Source organism: Episyrphus balteatus, chromosome 3 (genome assembly GCF_945859705.1).
Source record: "Episyrphus balteatus chromosome 3, idEpiBalt1.1, whole genome shotgun sequence".
NCBI lineage: Eukaryota > Metazoa > Arthropoda > Insecta > Diptera > Syrphidae > Episyrphus > Episyrphus balteatus.
Window position 1 is genome coordinate 10,966,922 of NC_079136.1, and position 24,269 is coordinate 10,991,190.

Consider the following 24,269-nt stretch of genomic DNA (forward strand, 5'->3'; position numbering starts at 1 on the left):
CAATTTCAATTAATTTTTTTTTTAAACTCGAATTTCTTACTATTAATAACTAGTAAAAACGTTAAAAAAAAATTGCAATAATTTTTCTAATGCATTTTTTTATTTGAAATAAATATTTTTTTTTTAATTTGCATGGAAAGTTTTGGATTCTATAAAAAAGATTAAATTTTTTTCACCTATAATTAAAAAAAAAATTGTTTATTACATTTTTTTATGTATTAAAACTAAATTTAAAAATTGAATTAGTTTCGAGGTCAAAACCATTTAAAAAAAGTATTTTCTTAACATCATTTAACTAACATCATTCTTGTAGATACGTACGGTGCGACCCAGTCGTACAGGGCGATTCAAGAGCAATGTGCTAAAGCGTTCAGGCTAGGCTGAAACAAGAAAAAAAAAGTCTAATGGGAGGGGTCGGTCTATTCCGCTCCGTTTAGCCCCGGTAGGGGCAATTTTTTAAAAAGTTGCCTCAGCCTGGAAAAAAACGGCTATTATGTACCTACAATGTTTTTTTTTTTAAGCCATTAACCTTTTTAACCTTTTTTTATTCTGTTCTAAATTAAAGCTGTTTTTTAATATATGTAAGACTTTATTTTCAAACACAAAATTTTGAAAAGAAATTTTGCACACAAAAATTTCGAGCTATTTTTTTCAAATTTTTAAGTAATTAAGTATTATTTTTTTCATATTAAATGCTCTCATTTATTTATAGTTAAACACAGGAAGCGTCGTCGGTCGTTTTCGAGAAATAAAAAAAAATTAAAACAATTTTTTCTAACTTTATTTTGGCACCAAATCAATACTTGCCCTTTAGAGCAATTAAAATTCGTCTGTCCTTACCGTTCGAACTCACACAAAATTATAGATCTCCTCCATTCCTGCAAATTAATGGCACGCACACAGGAATTTTTTTTTTTTTTTCAACCTAAAACTAAAATATCCAGAAATTTTACCGACCCGTTTTAAAAAAAATAATATTAGGTACAATGAAAAATGTTTTTAACGTTTTTAAAATCCCAAAATAATTGAAGCCCTTGAAGGATAAATTTGAAGGAAGACGTTAAGTGATGTTTTGCTTTTGTTGAGAATACGGGCCTGGCCTACATATCAATTTGAATGCTATTCCAATCAAAATTGAACAAAAGCTGCGCCCAAATTATTTTCATTTGCGCTGATCCACACATTTTTTATTATTTTTAAATACAAGAGCCTTTTAAAAGCATGCAATACCTACAACAATTGCGTATTGGAAAAAACATAATATTTAAATTTAGTTTTCAATTAAAAAAAGGTATCTGTTTACATTGATTTATTTTCTAGTTTTATTATTTTTTTAAATAACCATTCTTGCTTGAAAAGAAACCGCTTTCTATACGACTTTTCGAAATGGTTCACCTTGGCGTATGCGTATCAACGATATTCAAATATTCAGAATTAATAAATATGTGGTCCATTCAAATTTGGATGCATGACTGCATTCTCAGAATTCATTCTTTTTTTTTTATTTTGCTAGCTACATTTTCAGAAAAAAAAACTTTTCTTTAAAATAAATCAATCCTTTTTATAAAGGACAACACGATAACAATATTAATTCAAATACTCTCAAACATGAAGGTCATAATGTTAATTCCATTGCTATAGTGTCAATCAAATACCACAAAACCTAATCAGACAAGCGTATACAAATAACACATACATAAAGGTAAATCCATCAACTATCAACTTATTCGTCAGAATGAAAATTCCAATACTTTCCGCACTTAAATAAATATGTATATTTTCCCCTCAGAGTTGAGCCCACAGGTTCACGTTGCCACCTTGGATGGTGTCACTGTCGTTGTTCTTTGTGAAAACCACATATTATTTGCATCTCTTCACCCATGAAACCCTCGTCAATTTAATGACGACCAAAAAATGTCAAAATTCCATCTAAAAAAGCAAATCATCTAACCTAACCTATAAGCTAAAGCTATATCATTGTCGTGGATGCTTCTCATCACTGAAGGGAATAGGAGAGGTTAAATTTTCGATTAAATGTCGCATTTGACGACATAAAACAAAAATACAAAAAAAAAAACTTAACCAATACATTTCTAATTTAAATACGTACCTTGATTAAAATCGCCAACAGCCTATTGATATGCAGCGGTGAGTGATGGAGACAATTTGGTTCCCAATTACCACCAACTTTACCGTCACTTTTACCATCACCATCACCATCGTCGTCGTTGTTTTCATTGACATTGTGCCCGTCGCCGCCGGAATCGATATCGAACAACTCATTGCAATTGTGGTACAAGCCAAGTGTGGACTGCGTGAAATTGCCAATAATTATTTGCACATCACCACGCAAAATTGGATCCGAATGATTGTAAAAGAGCAACACATCCGAAAGGATCTGCTGATGCCCCTCGGCCCGCAGCAGCATGTGGTGGTGTTGAATGTCATAGATGGTTCTGCCACTACCACTGCCACCGCCGCCGATAGAGATATCGTGAGTGGGTGACTTGGTGGAGTAGGTCTCGGTCGAAGCCGACTTAGGCTTGCTGACCAAATTGAATTTTTCCGCAGCGGATTTTCCAATCGATGTATCTCTTAATTGCGATGTTATTGGTTGAGCTGCATCCACCACTGATACCAATGGTGTACGACCCTTAACGTAGCTACTACGACTTGTTTTAGATTCAATTATTTCCGATTTTGAGAGAATTTGTTCCGATCGTTTGTGATTACGTTTCGGTTTTGGGGATTTCTCATGTGACGATGCTGCTAGTGGTCCGCCTAATTCGGCGAACAACAACAATGGGTCGGCACTTTTACTCAGCGGTTGATTGAGGAAATCATTTGTGGTGCTCTCACCGAAATGGTCATCTTTAATTTCCAAAGGTATCAAATCGCCAGCACTCAGTACACCTAATGGTGTAAAATCGCCACCGACGACGCCGCCACCCAGTCTACTACAATCATCAGTTAGATGGTCAAAGTCCTTGCCCACATTCGAACTACTGCTGGTGTCGCTACTGTGGTTCGAACTGTGGTGACCCTCCGCGACTAATGCCAGTTGTTCATCCTCCTCCTCGGGTATTTGGAGGGCGAGTTGGGTGCGTTTTATCTCGGCAAAACTTATTTCTAAAGGAATTTGCATCACCTCGGGCATGAGACGAGCACAATTAGCGATAACATTCAATGAAAGATGCTTTATGGAGACTCGCACGGAGGAATCGGATTGTAGATAACCTCGCTGGCCAGTCAATAAAAACTTCAACGCTATGGAACGTGTCGTATAATAGATGATGGCTTGTTCATAAATCGTTCCAATGTTAAGTTGCATTGAATGGTGTTGTTGTTGTAGTTGTGATGGGTCTGTGGGATTGTCAAACTCATCTAGGAGTTGTGACTTTGTGACAGAGGAGGACTCGTCTTCGTCATCTGTGCTATTGCGTGTGTTGGTGTTGTCCATTAGTAAAGCTGTTGATGCTGTTGCTGACGCACTAGATAATGCATCATCATTGACCCCAGCACCAGCACTTGTGGTGGTACTGGTGTTTGGGTTGCCATTGCCGCCAGTAGCAGCAGCATTGTGATGTGGTAATACCATTACTAAATCTTGCTCATTTCTGGAGCTAGAGCTATTGGTCGGAAGTGATACGTGACTGCTCAGAGATATATGGCTGTTTATGGATTCTAACGAGAGATTGTCTGCATCTTGTTGTTGCTGTTGTTCCTTTTGCTGCTGCTGTTGCAATTTCTGCTGCTGTTGAGAATTTATTGCGGCCGGAAGTGGTGAGGTATCTGCTAAAATCGGTAATGTTGTCGGCTTGGGGGTTGAGCGAAATAGTTTTGTCATGGATTCTGCAAGTGAAAGGAAACAAAATTGTTTTAGTTTCTTTTTTTTTTTTATTTGTTTTTATTTTTATTTCAATTTTTAAAAACGAGATAAAATTAATGGATAACATTAAGAAATTGCGTGCGACGAGCAAACAAGCAAAAGAAATTAGTTTAAGCCTTAAATTCATGTGGACTATTTATCTAATGACCTGAATAGGAAATTTTAAGAGTAACACGGATGCAGGCATGAAGAGGGTTAGTAGGTTAAGAAATTTAAATGGAAACTATTTGCAAAATAGCGAGTAGCGTGTTATTAAAAATTTAGTTCGTACTTGATAAGTTTTAAGAAATGGATAAAACCTTAAGAATCAGCAGTGACTCTAAATCAAGCGGTCAAGACAAGCAATTAGTTTTGGTGGGCATATTTATATTTTTGGAACCAAAAAATTCTATGGACCAACATGAATTTCATTTGAGTCTCGCTAGAAAATACACAATGAAAGATTTGAAAATGCTTTTCAAAAGTCTGAATCGGAGTAGAAAAATAAGGAAACTAATTTACAGAAAATATTTAACTAAAATTGTTTGAAGCAATACATTGAGTAAATGGTGAAAAGTATTCCTCTTGTTAAATTGATACTAGCTTGTTGTGGAAATGCGATTTCAGCAATGCATGGACGTTCAGGTTATTCAAATGACATCGAACATACGGAATATATTCTACCAAAGCACTTGCCAACTGCTCTTCTTATTCGAGTATACTGCCCATAATCTCGTAAAGGCCCTAACAGAAAATTCCAAATATTTTTGAAATTTTTTTCATTTTTATATACAAATTGGAGTATTTGATTTTGTGTTTTAGTCAGAAGTATGAAAAATGTAGTTAGGGCTTTTTCGAGATTATGGGCTGTATAGTCGGCAATTGTTAAAAGTCAGTTGCTGACGTTTGTAATAACTTTAACATAACCTTTCTTTGAATTCCCTGTCTGATTAAAAGCTAAAGTTTAGCCTTTTACGTCGGTATTCGTTGATATTCTGCTCGAGTTAGTAAAGACTACAGATCACACTTATCACAACTTATAAAAAAGTTGAATAAGCATGACAAAATTATCGTTAAAGGAAATGTATCCTGTCGAAGATCTTAAAAGTGTGATAATGAAAATAATTGTATCTGGAAAGCTAAGCAAGAAAAACTCGAAAGTACATATTTTACTTGTAGCTTTCAGGTAGAAGGTGATCTTCAACGACTCGGCTAGCTGGATATTGAACTGGATAGAGGAGGATATTGAATACAACCTTGACGTACATAGTGCTGTAGTGCCAACAGAAGTAAGTAATACATTTCAGAAGAACCTAGCTTATCCTAATCGAAGTTGGTATCTGAATTTAGCTGGAAAAAGGTAAATCCACCGAATTTGTTAAATTTTAGAAGGAAATATAAATCTGGAGTCGGAAAACAGAGACAAATTTCAAACAGTTTTGGGAATTCTTATCTGAATTTGGTAAGCATTTGTCAGGTCATTGTTATTTTTGAATTTTAAACTCGTTAGAGGCCGATTTTCAATAACATATTTTTTTCTATAAAATTCTTTGAAAAAAAAAATAAAAAAAAGTTAATTAATATAATTATTAACATCTAAAAAAAAAAACAAATTGTTAAATAAAATCTCAGATTCAATTTGGAAAAATTAATTTTTCAAAAAAAAAAAAAAATTTTATAACGTTTTTTCCAAAATTTTGTTTTTGAAGAATTTTAAAGCAATGTAAAGGTTCAAAATAAAGAAATTGTTCTATGGCAAGTATCGTTTATAGAGATTTTTGAACTAACTCTTTTTTACTTTTTTTTACTGTGTAAAAAATATCGTGGGAGCAGTTATTGAGAAAATTAAACCTTTCCAAACTTGGTACATGGCAGGTTCTAAAACATTTATATCAAAAGCACCCATACCAAGTTTAAATTATCTCGACCCATCTTTTGTGATTGCAGCTTAATTTGGGGCACATTCAGGAAAATTAGGGACTTGATTTTTACGTTTAACGTTACATATTTCTAACGATAAATTAGTAAGACGAGTAAAATGATTTCGTCAATTTAGAGTATTAACTTGATAGTTGCTATCTGCTAACTTATTTTAAAAATTATTTAAAAAATTGATTAAAAATACAAAAAGCTTTCAAATCTGATCAATTCTTTTACCTTCATTAATATGAAATCTTATTTAAAAAAAAATTAGAAGTATTTGTCAGTAGAAAATGTAAAAGTGGAGTAAGCTGTTTTTCACTATAAGTAGACCATTTTTTTTTTTTTGTTTAAGTTAACAAATCGAAGACGTGAAGCTTATCTTACTTTTTAATGTCTAACGTTTCTGAACAAGTCTAGCTGTTGGAAAGAATATCAATGATTTTTTGTAAAATGGTTAATATGCAAACCAATTGTCTGTATATCGATACGAAATTTTTCGACTTATTTTATTTTACACAAATTCCATAAATTACTTTTAAAGTCAATTGTAAACCTTGAATAAAATGTAACAGTTTCATTGAACTATTATACTTTGTATTCAAAAAATGCCCTTGAACCCCATCAAATGATATCTAATTTGCATAGAAATTTCCTAACCACAAATAAATCGCCATTAACTCTCCCTATACAACTTCAATTTACATCAAATAGCCTAAAGCTTATTGTATCTGTTTTGAATTAATAACATGTAACATGCTTAAAGGTACATTATACAAACATTGTTGCAAGTAGAGTGAAAATCTATCCGAAATAACAATCAATCAAATTGCAATTCATCGTTCATCGTGTTGCACACAGTGCACACACCCTCAATCACTCACTTACTCACTCAAAATGCATGTCTTCATCAATTAAATTGATACAAATTGTTTTCTAAACTCTCTCTCTCGTCAAGAAAGTTCCCCAACCCAAAATGTCATCATTATTATGCATCATATATATTATTATGATGCCGTGGTGCCTTTAACCGAGTCCTAATCACTCCTTCATTTCATTCATTTATCGTCGTTGTCGTTCAGGGATAATAATATGTGTATTGACATAAACCTTCTGCTTCACGACCTGGCATTGGTATAATCATTTGTTCAGTTCATTTGTCTTCATCCATCGCTCGTCGTCATAACATGATGCAACGGCAACGACACGACACAATTATGTAAATATTATGTTCTCTCCTTGGTAAGAATTCAAAAGTCAACTGACATAGAGATGCACAAAAAGAAAAGAGGGAGTCCTTATCGAATTTCCACTTGATTCAAAGGAAAAGTAAAAAAAAATCGGGTATAACTATTTCCCACCCGACCTTCCCAATCCTTCTACTTTATTGCTCGTCCTGGCAACCAACTTAAATCGATCCTTTTAGGGATTTTATAGTGATTTCTGGAAAACAAAACAAAAAAATAAAGCGAAAGCTTACCTGCACTCGAATGCGAGAGTAAATTGTTAAAGAAAGAACCAATTGTATCACTCGACTTGACGCCACCACCACCACCGCTGCTGTCGTTTCCACTACTATTGAGACTCATCGACGTCGTAGTCGCTCTTCTTTGCAACGATGATGTTGATGATGCTCCTCCAGCAGTTAAGGGCGGAATTACCCTCGACGTCGTCGTTGTTGTCGATTCTGAATCTTTGTTGTCGGAATTATTATTGTCGTGCTCACCGCTGTTACCGCTACCAATTCCACCACCACCACCACCAATTGTGATTTCAGATTCGAAATCAATGCTGTTGAATGATTCATTGTCGATGTCACTCAAGAACTGTGATTTGTCATCGCTCGAACCACCTCCACCACCACCGCCAAATCCTTCTTCACCATCACCTTCACCTTCAATCAGCAGGTCGACATTTACCGTCACTGTCGGTGGTGCTACCATCAGTTGTTGTTCTGATTCTTCTTCTTCGGTTTCTGATGCTTTTGGTAGCATCACCTTCCCCCTCAATTTTGATGATGGGGGTTCACCCATTGACAATGACAACAAGGACGATTCCGACGACAACAATAAATGGGGATCTTTTTGAAGCGGTTCATTTACTTCCAACAGGGTAGTAAAACCGTCATCATCATCATCATCGTCATCATCATTATCATCATCAATATTACGGCGATGATGTTGATCATCCTTATGATTCTTAAGTTGTAACTCATCGTTAGCTCGAGTGCTTGTTTGACTGACGGTGCATGCCTCGTCGTCATCGTCAACTGATATTCCCGAGTTACTACTGCAACTTCTCTTCGTCTTAATATTTACTTTGGAATTGCCATTCCCATGCCTCATCTTGTCATCGCATTTCGAATCAGAAACCAAGCCACTAGCAGTTCTGGGCTGTTGTTGTTGTTGTTGTTGGTGATGTCTACGAGGAGGCGGTGTTGGATGTGTGGGTGTTCCCATCAGGGATGACGAAGTCGACATTGAAGACGACATTTTTTCCATTCCTAATTTGAATGCATCTCTAATAGATTCTTCCTCTTCTACCGCCGAAGCTGTCGTAGTTGATTTTACTTTCAATGTCGATCTCTCTGTCACTGACATAGTCGTCGGTGGTGGTGGCGTTGTCATAGTCGACTTCTTCAACGACGACGTTCCATGTTTATTCAATTCGGATGCATCTTCATCACCATCAGCAGCACCACCACCAACAAGCAAACTTTGACTGGTTCTGTCGGTGGTGGTGGTGGCTCGAGAGTGGGCTTGGGGGCTAGAAAGCAGCTCGTGGCCAGGCGGAATCCAAGATTTTTCTTCTTGTGTCGATTTTTTCTTCATCGACACTGACTTGAATGGTGACGCCGAAGTAGAAATCGTTCCTCGAGTCACCTCGGACATACCACTGCCGCCTACACTAGCACCGCCAGTACCATTTCCACTCACATTGCACGTCATTTGAAAATTTTTCAATTGGAATATTTGATTTTTTAATGATTTCCTCTTTCTTAGGTATTCATTGTGGTGCAGCTGGTGATTGCATAGGAGGTGCTCAAGTGTTTTTCCAGCAGCGGATGTGTTGGTCCCGCTGCCAGAGTTACCACCACCGCCACCATCAAAAGACTGTAAAATTGAATTGATAACCTCGAGAGAGGCATTTATAATGGAATGACTTGAAGTGTGGTTTGTGTTGAGTAAGTGCAAACAAAAATCATAGATTTCAACTATTTGTTTGGCGTCTTGAAGGCTGCTGTTACTGTTGCTGTTGCTGTTACAATTATTGTCATCAGTTTTGTTATTATTATTACTGTTGTTGGTGGTAGTGGTACTTTTCTTGTGGTAAATATGATTAGTGTCTTTACTTTCAGCACGAATAATTAAGGGTAATAGAATTCTTAGAAAACCCAAAGTCCCAAGGAGTACATTATTTGTATTTTGATGGTCGCTATTTAGAAGTGAATCTGTAAAAAAATAAACAAAAGAAAAAAAGAAAATTAAATAAAATTTATATAGTTAAATGTAAATAAAAAGATGGTTATTCAGAGAGAGTACGAGAGAGAGAGAGTAGGAAGGAAATGAGTATTCCTAGTTGATTGAAATGGGGGAAAGGAAAAAGAGAGATATGAAATCAAATGAAAACAACTGGACCCTAAGTGAATAGATAACAGCTTTGTCGTTCAGACTTCGAGGGAAAACTTATGGTAGCATGAAATTCTTTGAAGTACACACCCACTCTAATGGGAATATGCATTTGATTTTGTTGACTTAAATTAGGAAATGTTTGATTTTAGTTGGTTTTTCAAAGGGTTTTATATATACTTTTGAAAATTGTGTCGTTTTGCTTTTTGGTGGGAATGGGTGTTAGTGGGTAAGTCAGAGCAACGTGGTAAGTTGGAAGTTTTTTTTGTTGCTTTTTTTTTATTACTAATTTGCTTTGAAAAGGGTAAAATTTTTGTTATTTATTTTTTTTAGGTCGTTGATAACATCAAAGCAATCAATTTAGAAAAAATCATCGATATTTTGCTGATGTATGTTCAGTTTGGACGTAGGTACTTAAATATGAACCTATAGAGAGTAATTGCACTGGGTGAACATAAATTGAAAACAGGTTAACGCCGAAAAAAGAATGTTTTATCATTTTTAAATTAAATGTATTTCGAAAAAAAATCCTTGATAAAGAAAAAATAGCAATAGATTCAAGTTTAACACTCAAAAGTTTTTCAGATATGTTAAATTTTGTTTCCTTTTAAAACGGAAAAAAAACACCGTTTTGGTGTCTGGAAAAAAATAATAAATTTTATTTTATTTTTCTTAAATACTGAAAACATTTAAAATTTCATTGATCACACAACTCGAATATTTCAGTCACCCATATATCTACTGTTTCGTACAAACAAACCAGTTTTAATTTGGAATGCCCTAAAAAGTGGAAAAGAATAAATTTTTTTCTTATTATTGGCTTATTACTTGAAAACAATTTAGGTAAAACAAAATAAAAGAAAATTCCTAACTAAATTTTCCATTTTATTGGACTTCTTATGGCTTTCGCTGAAAAGACCGCCGAAAAATTCCTATTTGTAGGGACTGTTTGAAAAACAGTGTATTTGTCATTCCGAAATTCTTTAAACGCAAAATTGTATTTTCTGTTAATGATAAGCACACTTCTGTTCACAATTTTTCTTTTATCATTCACAGAATTTTGAATTACAGAATTTGGAAGCCAGAACAATTCAAAAATATAAAATAATACAGTATTTTGGTATACAGAATTTTGCGTTTACAGAAATAGAGATGGTATATTGTAGGTGCCGAAATATTATCTATATTTCAAAATTATGGATTTTAAAGTTCTGTATTTTGAAATACCTACAGAATTTTGAAGTCCCAAAATTGTTTAGTTCTAACGCATTTACAAAATTTTAAGAAATCAGAAAATGTGATTTACATTTATTGGAAAGAGAGAATTTTAGATATTCAATATTTTCAAGTACAGAATTCTGAAGTTATAGAATTTTAGAATACAGAATTAAGAATAATGGAACTCATACACAATTTTTGTTTTATTTGCCGAATTTCGGTTAGACCGAATATTAAAATACAGAATTTGGAGAATTAAAAAATGAAACAAATTTACCTAATTCTGAGATATAGACAACTCATCCTTTACATGCCATTTTTCTTATGCAAACTCAATGTTACATATATTGCTAAAGCAATACAAATAATTATTTTTCCACTTAAAAAAGTTTTTTATGACATTTGTAGAAAAAAGAAATGTTTTTTTTTTTAAACAATCATATTTTACAAAAAAAGCGAAAACATTTTTTTTTCCTTTTTTTATTTTGTTAATTTTTTTATTAGAAAAGTTTACAAAAAAAAATTACATAATCTAATAGCCTATTTTTTTCTAAAGAATAATAAGCATAAAATTCATTTTCGAAATGCAATTTTTTGCATACGTACGTAAACCTATCACACCTATAAGTCCTTTCAAAAATTCATAAAAATAAAAAAAAAAACACTAAGAAAATTGGAGATTTTCAAATATTCATGTATTGAAATTCAGGGTCTTAGAAAAAAATTAGTATTAGAAACCTATTTTTTTTTTTTCACTATCTTTCCATGAGTATAACAAACACTTTTTTTGTTTGTTTTTGTTTAAAAAAAGTTACATTCAGTATTTAATTTTTTTGGAATTTTCTGCCATTCTTCTAACAAATTCATCTACGACCTACAACAGCTTAGGAATAATTTTTTTATCATTTAGCCTATTTAATGATTGATTTTAAAAGACCCTTTCCTAGTGTTTACGTTTAGGAAATAACTATTCAAATAAGCTTTTTTAAACTTTTATATTTATAATATCTTCAGCTGTACATTGAATCAGTTAAGATGGAATTACGATCTATACCATACTGCTAGAAGGCTCAGGTGGAAGGGTAGAATGAGTTACGTTTTTTCCGATATTCACATTGGCCCGTGTGCATAAAAAATAGTTAATACTAACAACAAGGAATTAACCCCTTGTAGCCCCATGTGACATTTCTGTAACAAACCAAAAAGATCGCCCAAAAGCTTTAAAAAACATATTTTTATTCTTTAAAAGCTTTTTACATAATCTTTAAGAATTGCTTTATCGAAATAATGCGCCATATTTCTAAGAAATAGCACCAATAGTTTTTGATTGGCAGTTAATGTTGAAAGTTCTGCTGTTTTGGAAAACAAGCAAAATGTAAAAACTACGAAATTCAGAAAAAATATTTTTCGTGCATAAACTAACGGGGTTTTATTTTTGGATTTTAGGAATGCGCCTAAAAATAAATATTAGATAGCTTTTTGTTTGAATTTTTGCATTTATATACAAAAATAAATTATTTAAACTTTTTTTTTTACTGCGTAAATTTCGAAATAACTGAGCAAATAATGAATTTATTGAATTTTTAAAAAAATACGTGTATTATTATGCCTAAAGCCCTTTCGATTTACATTATTAATTTTAAAATTTGCGATGTTAGGTTACAAGGGGTTAATAAGAATAAACTAGGTTTGATATGACCAAAATGTGGATAAAAAAGTTCATACTTTAATGCATATCACCTATTAACACGTCAAAAACTAACTTTAAACTAAAATCTTAGCAAATAAGGAAATAAGGCCCCAAAAGAAAAAATGAAATAAGGCCACAAATTGGGGTATTTTTTCATAATGAAAATATGCCCCAATGAAACAAGGCCCCATCGAAATGAAAAGATGCCCCAAAAATAAATGAAATAAGGCCCCAACTTGTTTTGAACTTTTTTAGAAAAATGAAATAAGACCTCAATTTTTCTTTTTCAAAATTAATTTATTTTTGGTAATGAAATATCACCCCAAACCAACAGAACCATCTTTATGGACGGAACTTTTAAAATTGTTCCTCAAGGATGTTTTAAACTGTTGTTGTGTTTTTTTTTTTTCGGTTATTCTGTTACTTATTAATGCTTTTTTCAATGATCCCTGATGGTTTTTTACATTGAAAGGCATTTGTTTGCAGTGCAGCACGATGTTTACATTGAAAAGCATTAGAAAGTAACAGAATAGCTGAACAAATCGCGCGATTTTTTCAGCTATTATGTTATTTAATAATGCTTTTCAATGTAAAGATATTGCTGCAAACCAACAGGGAGTCCACAATATGCGGTACTTTGCATGAAATAACACCCCAAAATTTGAGAAATTTCGTTGTTGTTGTTTTGTGCGTATTTTTTTTCTGGCCTTATTTCATTTTTTTATTGAGGCCTTTTTTCCTGGGGCCTAATTTCGCGGAGCCAATTTATGTAATTCATAAAATATTTTTCCTTCATTAAGACCAATTGTATATTTTAACAACCTCGCGTCAATACATTTTTCTGAGGTTCCATTTAACTTGAAAACAGTTTTTTTTTTATCTAGTTAAAACCTCTAGTGATTGGAAATTAATCAATCGTTTACAATTTTGCACGAATTCACAAATTAAAAACAAAATTCTTACATCTGCACAAAACAAAAACTACACAGAACACATTCCCACCAATCAAAATCAATTTTTAATTAATCATCGTGTCTAACACGGATACAAAAATATTTTGCGTGAAATGAATTCAGAGTTTTAGTTTTGGGTTTCGATTATAATATTGTTTGAAGGCATAACAAAACAACGTGGCATTTTTGATGTTTCAAAAATACAATTTGTACATTATTATTCTATTTTTTTATATTTTTATTTTAGTTTAAAACTTATCTAACTTTGATGAAGCGTAAATGGTTGGGTTTTCCAGTTTCCGGTTAATCCACAGACATTTTGTTTTACATTTTATACCAACACCTACAAACTTTCGAATCGCATTTAAATCGCATTTGTGTGTGATTATGTTCGCATGTAGGCGTTTGAATGTGAATGTTAAATTCAATTTAGATTACATTGCATTTGGCCATGGCGTTTTGTACGAAATTACTAAAACATGTGTAATTACATATTCTGAAACACTTGAACGGTATACAAACCTGGCTGAAATATATATACGATTTTTTTTTTTTTTTTTTTATATGAATTGAATTTGAATAATTAATTTACTTTGTGGAAAGCTGTAGGGCGTTCATGTTCATTTTGCGATATAGTTTTCTAGTTTGATATGCATGAATGCAAAATAGTGAATGTGACTGGTTTTAAATGTTATAAATATAGTTTAAGCTGAAAAACATATTTTAAGCTTTAGTGCACAAAAGTAACTTTGAGAGTTATTTTAAATCAAATCCTTTGATTTATGCAGATGACGAATTCAAAAAAGGTATAAAATCATAGATACCTGTGTATTTTTTGTATGCTTAACAAAATATTCCTGTTTCATTTTGGGGAAAAAAAAAATTTTGAATCCTAGGGGTTTATATTGAATGCTTTAAAGGCTTAGCAGGATTTAAAAATAAGGTATCCCATTGATTCGAGAATGCATATACATTTTGATCTACTGCTTAGATTTAATTTTAACACTAGTAAATGGATATTTTTTACATCTTAAATTTTTCTTTTATTAATAATAACTAGCAGTAAAAAAAAAGTGACTCTGTTTCCCCTAAAATGGGTCGTACTTGAATTTAAAAAAAATGATCGTATTTTCTAGTTTTGAGATCTTACGATGAAAAAATATTTGAAGCTACGTGTTCCGCGGAAACAAGGTTTTGAAATTTTAGATAAAATCCCTACAAACATTTTTTGAAAAAAAAAAAAAAATTTATATTCTTACAGCCTTATTTATTAGATTTAACTAAACAGATCTTAACGGCTGCATAGTTATACAATGCATAAATTTTTATGCAGCCTTTATACAACGTTACATAAATTTCTATTTATAAAACATTTTTTTAGCCATTCTAGTTATGCTAGGTTTGTGTCCAAATAAGTACTAACAATGGAAAATTAGTACTTTAAATCACGACAAACAACTACATCTGTCGATAAAATAACTTCATCTGATTTGAAAATAAACAAAACAAAAAAACAAAACGTGAACGAAAGTTCTCGATGTCATATAAAGAAGAAAATCTTTACAAAAAAAAAAGTTGTATAAATTTTATAAATAGCAATTTTCTCTTTAAAGACATTTTAAAGAGTACATAATGCTATGCACTGTCTATGATGAGCTTACGTTAATTTGAAAAATCACGAAAAATAGAACTTTTGGTGGCTTATGGGAAAATCAGGCCCTAATTTCGAAATATTGAGAAAATCAGTAATATATTGGGGGCTATCGTGAATAAAAATTTCCCTTTAAATCTTTCCCATGTTTTAACAATGGGAACGAAAATGATTATAAAAAGTTTCTTTTGGAATTTATTGGCATCGGCAATCAATTTTTCATACGATTTTTTGTTCCCTGGAAATAAATTCCGACGGAGATTCAAGTTTGAACGAAAAATTCCCAGTGAAAAAAATATTCCGAGGGAAACAAAATTCCCCTGAAGATTCACGATAGGGCCCAATGTTGGTTGAGACTTTTACAGTATAATTTGCATACAATGTATCAATTCAATCCATCCATCCTAGAATTCGCGATGTATTTACAAAAATATCAGTTGGTCATGTAATAGATCTCCTTGAGGACCTCTACAAAAAGATGTCTGGCGGTGAGAAAGATGTTTGAGGTCCAAATTATCGGAAGTAAAAAAAGCCAAATGATTCATTTTTAAGATAGATGAATATAGGTAAGGATCGAAGGAATAGTCAAAGTATCAAATTGACAAAATGACAAAACGGCGCACAGTGCGGCGACTAGTGGAAAAAAATAAAAAAAAAAGAATTTGCCAAAAATGTGAAGCAAGTATGCCAAATTCAAGGTAATAAGTCTGAATGAATAAATCGACAGTTAATTTATGATAAAGTTCAATTTTCTGTTTGTCGACATTATTTTGTATTTTTGAACTCGCCTAGATAATCAAATTTCTTCAATTTTATTCAAATTGTGCAAGCCGTTTTCTAGATATAAATATGCACACTCAGAAGTGGGTGTGGCAGGGGGCGTGGAAATTTCGCTAAAGTTTGTAAAACGTGTTGTAATAACATTTAAAAACAATTTTTTTTTCAAACTCAACTTATTTTTAAAAATTTGATTTTTTTCCAACATCTCCATACAATCAACGCACTGTGCGGCGGCTTCCCGAAGAAAACGATCGTTCTTTTTTATAAGAAAATTTATACTTTAGCCTAGTCCTTCGATCATACCTGACAAAAGTATTTATAAATATCGTGTGAAAATCCCAATCTCAGTGACAGGATTTCAGTTTAGTTAATTCCCAAGAATTGAAATCATCTTGCCCGAAAAAAACAACTTGTAAGTTCACGCTTATTATAGATGCCGTAAGCCCGTAACAAAAATTAATAGTATACCAAGTTTAAGGACCAAAAAACGGTTCGATGAAAACGATTTTTTTTTTTCATTTTTTAAAAATAATGTGAAAAATATCGGCGTTAATATTAAGCTTTTAATTTTTTAAAAATTTGATATTAAAAGCACAAAATATTTTTATTTTCAATTATTTTAAAAGTAAAGGAAAAAATTCTATTCCTCAACAATTTAACTAGATTAAAAATAATTTTAAGGAATCTTTGAAGTTCTATTTTTGTCTACAAAGTTTGTTTCCTTGTTAAAATGTTGAACCTCAATAAGTTTTTCAAAGGCTTTTTCAAAACTGCAACACGCGTTGCAACATAATAACATACCTACTCTTACCTTTTACTTTTGAATCAACCTCTTATAATAATTTTGAAGAATACGTGTGTAAATTAAACCCTTATGCTTCTAAACACACAAACACATACCCAATATATAAATACCTCAAATTAAAAGATTCTTCTTAAGAACTATCCTTGAAATTTCTTTACGTGATTCAAGCCTTAATTGAGTAGCTATATGAGTGCATGTATGTATACCAGCCACTCAAGTAACAAGATACACGAAACACTTTGTGCACCTTATACGTACTATGTTACTCAATTAACTTCTTGGTGCAGAGAAATTCTTTTTTCTACTTTGTAACTAAGAACTAACCAAACCATCATCCCTCTAAAATACGGTTTGTTCGAGTTCTATATATATTTTGTTGGCAGCTCATCATCATCATTGATATCCCGCCCTGAATGCACTGCACAAACAAGCTAGGCAGGCTCTCTTTTCCGCAGGCTCTAAGTAACTTTTTAGTGTATCAATTAATTTGAAAAGCCGCCACAAAACTTTCATGTTTGGCTTTAAGTTAGAAAGCAAAACTTAAACAAACTGCAATAACTTGCTGACTTCGTCCTCTTTATGTATAGAAGCTCAAATTTTTTTTTTTTTGTTAGTCTACATACTCCTACACTACTATGTGCACTTTTTACATAAAATGATGATACGAGATACACTGCGTTTAAAGAGCTTAGATACGAGTTGTTTATTTTTTAACCTCGATTTTTCCGCACTCGGATGATTGATATTATAAAAAATTAACCTTTAACTTCAAATCCCCAAATCTCAAAATTTACCCATTTCCGAAAATTGTCTCAAACTCTTCATTATTATTATATAATTCTGAGAAATAAGTCCCTAATCAAATGAAATGGAGTGTATATAGTGTACATATGACTTTTAAAAGATAAACTAAAAAAGATGCAAGTCTGAAACCATTAAACGTGACAGTCTTCGTTTTGAGTAAAAAAAAAAACTTCAAATCATCCTTTTTGGTTTTTTTTTTTTGTTACTTTCATGGAAGTAATGATTGGTAATGGAAAAAAAAATCAACAGATTCATAACATAACAGTTAGAAGTTCAGAATCTTGCTGTCCAAATGCACACATCGTTAAAAGTTAGAAGAGTTTCTCGTTGCTGATGGTTCCTTTGGATATCAGAATTCTAAATTGAGGAAAATGGATGGTCTTCCTTGGGGGCGTTTATCATAGGTTTTCGCTGAACTTTAAGTAAAGCAAATTTTTGAGTTTAACTTTTTTTTTCGAAATGTTAAAACCAAAATTTTCTTTTTGAAAAAAAAAATTACATTACTTTAAAAATATGAAATATGAAAATTTATTTCAGTTCTTTAAAGTAAAAACTTCTAAATCGACGTGTCAAAACAACAACAAATACTGACATTTTAAAGAGTTAGGCACCTTCTGTGCCAAGATATTTACTATCTAACCATTATTTACTTACAGAATACTAACATGAAGCAAATTGTAAATAAATAAATTGTTTAATAAAAATCGTTAAACGGAATAAAAAAAATGCATTAGTTTTAAAATTAGAAAAGCAGAGCATGTTTTTATTTTCCGTAGATTGCAAAACAATTATTATTTTGTTTCAGTGTAAAAATTATTACATTTTTTAGTTTAAATAATTAAGAATACTTATAAAATCTTGTATACCTCCACCAATTTGGTTGAATTCCGAAAATTCTACCAGATGCAGTACTTCATAATTACAATTTCAACTCACCGCTCCATATTTGTATAAGAAAATTATCCACAAAAGTCAACTGGTTACATTATTTGTTTCTCAACCAACAAACATTTTTAAGAAAGAAGTTTCAAGTTTAAGAATTGATATAAACTTTGAAATTTTTAACTATGTACTGCACTGTTCTAAAAATGTTTAAAATTTAAGGTGAAATTTGATATAAAGAAATTGGTATTTTTATACCTTAAACTTCAAGAAACAATTTTTATCTAATTTGACTGCATAAGGATGCATTTTTGATATTTTTTGCTTGTTATTATAAACTTTGTTAATCGGTTTAGAATAACATAGAAGAAGTTCAATTTGTCTACGTAACAATAGCACAGTTTGTCGTTTCTTAAAAGTATAAACCATTTTATTTATTTATTTATTTATTTATTATACGACTCAAGCGTGCTTATAAGACTTTTAAGACTGAGGTCTGACATAAAAAGGGACAGATTGGTATCTTACCTCGTTGCAGGGACAATTTGTTTGTTTTTAAGAAATGCTGTTTAAATAATTTCACTATTCCCCTTTCTAGGTTTACTAAGTTATTTTTCCTGTATCTTACACCTTGAGCGCTTTTCTTATAAAAATCACTCTGTTGAATAAATCAGTGTTGCCAGAGCCGGCTCAAATCTTTATACACACTTTTAAATCGGCTATTTTTGGCTCCAAGATTTTCCAAAATCTATGTTGTTTTTAATATGAAACTCTTCGAATAGCTATAAAAAAAAGCTTTCGTATTTCTGGAATTCAAAATTATTTATGTATCTTCTTTGCACTAGTTTATTAGCAGACCTTGATAATGCTACAACATTGGGATCTCAGTTTGGTGAGGAGTACATTTTCTGTTGTGTGATCCGATCCTAGAAACTGTTTAAACAAAAAATTTACTAAAATCTTTTAGGCATCACATCTACCATTAGCTTCACTACCACAAAATCGTTGTTATTATGATAAAACCCCATACCACTATTTAAATTCGGTTAGCTGATTCAAATTTTATCAATTTTAAACTAATAACAAAAAAAATCCCAAATAAAACTACCCAAATGACTACTCAACTAATATCATAAACAAAACAAGTAACAACGTGTGACGCATTCAATTTCATTTATTAAAAATAATAAAAAAAAAACCATTATTCCAAATAAATATAATATCCAAAATAAAATATAATTTTAAATTGAAATCGACTGCATTGTTTTGTATAACCAACAAAATACAATTTTTTTTTTTGTTATAAAAAAAACACCATTTTTCGCCTCTAAATTTAAATTTAATTGTATCTAGCTTTTGTGCAACCAACGCAATCAACATTGAATTGTTGCTCTGAAAAGCCTTATTCCCAATGAATAATTGAACCTCCTCTCTTTTTTTTTAACTCATGTCCTACCTATAAGTAGGAGTAGATATATTGTTATTCCATCAAACACCCGCAACACACATGGAAGAAATTTTTAGTCACCATCATAGATCAGTTACCTCATTCCCCACTTTTTTGGACATTTTGTTAATTAAAGTAACAAAAAAAAAAAAAAGCCTGGAAAAAAAACAGCCTTTAACAAAAATCCCATGTTTACCCAAAAGCAATGTTGAACGAAAAAAAATAAAAAAAAAAAACAACAACACGTTTATGACAAAAAATGTAGGCTGCCGCCGCCAGTTGCCATATTCTAGAGAAACTGGAACTGGAGTTTCCTCCTTTAATTTCCCTGGCGCAGTGTAATTCTTTATTTTTTTTTAGTCGAGTTGCATTCCTATTTTTATATAAAGGAATAAAAAATTTATTCAGAACATCACCAGTTGGATATGAATTGTTGATTTGCATTTGAAATTATCACGAGGCATTGAATAATAAATTGAAAAAAAAATAAAAAATAAAATAAAATATTCTACATGGGAGGTATATATTTTGTTTAGAAGAAACAACAACTCACCGATTGCTTTATTTAGGGCGTGTTTCGCCATCAGGCTCCTGTTGCGAGAGTTCTCAATTAAGCTGATGCAATTTTGCGAGGAGCAGCGTCGCTTTACAGCGCATTCCGATCCAAAGTTAGCGATGAAAACCTACAAAAAGCATAAAAATAAATCAACAACAAAAACGTGTAAAAAGGTAAAAGACTTTTTTTTTGTACCTTGTAGTTTTGAATAAAAATACAAGAGGGCTTATTTTTTTTCAAAAGCGGCTTAGGTGGGTACACCTAAACCATTCTATCAGGGAAAAACAGGAAAAACGATGGATAGACGTCACAAAACTTTATGTGCATTTTAAACAATTCTGTTTAGATCATGGATTAGTTCATCAGAAATGGAATATCAATAGCGATGTTGATGGCTGGACTGAGGATGGGGTTTAAAATGGGTCTGGGGGACAAGTCAACGATGCGTTAGAGTGTTTTTAATAAATTGAAAAATATATAGGAAACATGGATGTTGATGGAAATGCTGTCATGTCAGCCTCGAGCTGACTACTACCTCTCCAAAAAAGAATACAAAGTTCAATGTTGGCTGTTGATGGACAGGTAAGAGTTTATGTTTTTTTTTTATTTTGTAGAGGACCCAGTTCGTTTTTTTTTTTTTTAATATGAAAACAAAGAAAGTTATTTCATAAAAATGTTAGTTTGTTACTGATTTTTAAATAGACTGAGAGTCCAAACTAGCTACCACCTCAAAATGCAGGGTTTATGGTTGATGGAATTTAAGAGGGGAATTTGGCTAACAACAATGGTTTTATTTTTATAGTTGGTAGTGTGGTTGTTAGTTGATATGATTTAATTGTATAGCTCAGTGGATTTATTGGGAAAAAATAAATGAATACTTTTTGGATGAACAAATCTAGTTTATTTTGAATAATAATGGAGTTGACACATTTCGTTTAAGAGAATTTTAGCTACATATTTGAAAACTTTTTTTTAATACAATTCCATATATGTATGTATGTATGTATTTCTCATGGCAGCTTCAGCTTCACATCACCTACTCTATGATGGCAGATAGACTGTCTTGGACAAAGCAGTATATTACAATAACCGGTAACTTAAACAAACAACGCTCAGCATGACTGTGAATGAGTGAAGCTCAACAAACTACATCTATACATTGTGCTCTATTAGACATCCTTCGATAACGCGATTCGTCTCAAAGCTTGCTCTCATTGAACAAACAGTAATATTTAAGCCTGAATTTCTTTGAAGATAAAATGTATTCATTTTAATACAGATGAATCTTATACTAAAAATGGTATTAGTAGAGGAGTGTACTCTAGGGATTTTATACCGTGTATTTGGCAGGAAATTTTAGCGATTGAGGGAGTTTTGCATTGGGTAAGAGAAAATGTGATATGTATCAATTTCTAATATTCGCGTCTTCTTAAAAATAAATTATTTCTATTCTTCAAAATAAATGACGAGTAAATAACAAACGTGAAACGAAATATCTTGGTGATGAAAAGCAAACAATTTTTATTTGATCATTCGCCACCACAAGGAAGTTTCGAAACTAAGTAAAACCAATCGAAAACGATATTATATGGAATCAACTCTAAACTTACATAACTTCATGAATTGGTTAAACGAGCTCCGTCGCAACAATAACGTATCAATGTACTAGAGTCTTGGGTACGTTTGAGTTATGGACAACAAAATAGCAGACTCCATGGCTAAGACAAGTGCCACAGGCCACAGCCCTTCTTATGATTCCAGAACTATAAAGTTGTGTATTAGGAAGAACTATTTATTTGGGAACTACAATCACAAACGATACAAATCCTGGATCTTATTAAAAAAAAAACAACTTGAACCTGGCAAGCTTTCAGTACGTTCTTAAAAACTACTGTTACATGCTACCCAGGATTTCCGGCCTGACAAGTGGGTTAGACAAACTTTGAATGATCATTTCAAAAAATGATGCATTATTTTAAGATAGTTTTTTGTCGAATTTAGTTCTTGGAAAACTAGTCGCTCATCATAAATTGAAACGCTGATACCTCACACCTCTATGAATAACGTCACTGATAGATTAACACATCAGAGAGAGTTCTTTTCCTAGTCAGGGCGAGATATTGGCATAGAAAGTGCAAGATCGTCTCTTTTTTCTGCTGGTCTAAACAACTGTATTCGAATAAGTTTTGTGTAATACACCTGGCTTTACTGCGTGGTCTCCTATCAACCAATGTCCTATGCAATGGCGTGTTGAGGGGGGGGCTCAGAGGGCTCAAGCCCTCAAGATCATGTTATTATTTAGCTGATTTCATCATAGTGTACTGAAACTTGTTCGTAAATCTTAAAGATTAAAATGCAGCTCAGATGCTCGAGCCCTCTCCAAATTCTGAAACGGCTGTATCTAAGTATATTTACTTTTTTTTTCAAAAATAATATTTTTTTCAAAGATATTGGAAATAGAAATTTTTGATATTCCAAAATGTTAGTGGTCAACATGTAAACATTATTAATGGTTGTGCTTCTAATTTGTATTAAAAAAGCAGCACATCACGAAAAATATATATTTAGGATTAAACATCAAAAAGAATTTCATTGAAAACAAGTTTTTGAAAATTTCAGTTTCAGCAGTTCACTTTTTGCGCATTCACTTGCTGAAAGTAAAATTAGGTGCTCTGCATTTTGAAAAAAACACTAGGATCTTTAAATGTAAAAGGAGGAGACAGTAGTACGAAGCTGTAGAAAACAGTAAAATGCTACTATACCAGTTTCATTACCGCAGCACAGCGTTTCATTCTCGATCAAGGATGAATAAAAAAGACAGACAAATTTTACGTATAGGTAAATTTACCCTCTTAAAAAATTTTTGAAAAATTTTCCAGCCCCCTCCAAATTTTTTTCTGGATACGCCACTGGTCCTATGCTTACCGCAACGATCTTGTATATATATCTTTCTGGCTTTGGAGAGCAAGCCATTTGTTTTGGATGTAATATAGGTCTGGCCTGCCTGACTATACGTTAGTATAGCTACGTTTTGATTCAACGGGAAGCTGGCCATACAATTCTTAACAATTTTAAGAGGAAGGTAGGAGTGTAGTAGTCATTGGGTTCTTAGAACAAATTTAAAGGTACTAAGTTTATTGTATCGCTTTGATCAAAATGTTTCGACTGCCAACAACAAGTGGCGTAGCTAGCATGGGTGGCACCCGGGGCGGCAATTATGGTGTCACCCCCAGAATGAAAAACAGTAAAATAAATGAAATTCCATTATTCATTATAACTATGATTGTTACCTGCTCTTTACCATAGGCAAATTTTGGAATCTCAAAAATTCGAACTAACATACAACCGATTTTTTTTTAATTTTTTTTTTTTAATTAAGAAAAATTTTCAAAAAAAAATAATTTTGGGACATAACCCTCTGTCGGCACACGGGTGCGAATTTGGCATTACAAAAATGGAAAGTGGTCACAGAAAAGTGTCTTTATAAGGGTGAAAATACATTCTTTTTGAATTGTGAATATACTATTCGAATTCCTCGGAAAATTCTACATCAATTTCATATATGATTTTCCATAAAAAGTTCTAGCGCCATGAAAAAGTATAAACAAAATTCGCAAAAAAGAGGTGTGTCTACAGACGGGTAAAAAAATTATGAAAATTTGTATTTATAATTAAAAAAAATATGACCAACAGTTTTGAACATTTGTTTTCAAACAATATTTTGTTATTGTTTGGGCTTGATCTAAAAAAAAAAAAAACAATCACCAACAATTTTGAAAATTTATTTTTCGAACAATTTTTTGTCATTAAATTGAATACTTGGTTTGGAGTTGTTTAAAAACATATGAGTTTAAAACCAGTCTAAAAGATGTTTTTGTACTTTTAAAAACAAATTTTATGTTTTAAATGAAATTTATAAAATTAGATTGAAAATATAACATAAAGCTTAGTACGCAGATCGAGATAATTGTTTTTTTTTTCCACTTTTTTTCCGTGTGCTAAATTATGACAGATACAAAACGTGCAGTTTGAAACGAAACTGTGATTTTTTAACTGGAGCTCTACA

At 32.0% G+C, this 24,269-nt stretch overlaps 1 protein-coding gene across 3 annotated transcripts in view; it reads right to left on the reverse strand.

Moving 5' to 3' along the window:
- Nucleotides 1-24,269, reverse strand: part of LOC129917148 (uncharacterized) — a 131,662-nt gene that overhangs the window by 103,130 nt on the left and 4,263 nt on the right. For all 3 annotated transcript variants that reach the window (XM_055997526.1, XM_055997525.1, XM_055997527.1), the window contains exons 4-6: nt 20,201-20,330; nt 7,269-9,239; nt 2,111-3,852 (exon numbers count right to left, since the gene is read on the reverse strand). In XM_055997526.1, the coding sequence (XP_055853501.1) occupies nt 2,111-3,852; nt 7,269-9,239; nt 20,201-20,330 (3,843 nt within the window). The remainder of the gene's footprint in view (nt 1-2,110; nt 3,853-7,268; nt 9,240-20,200; nt 20,331-24,269) is intronic.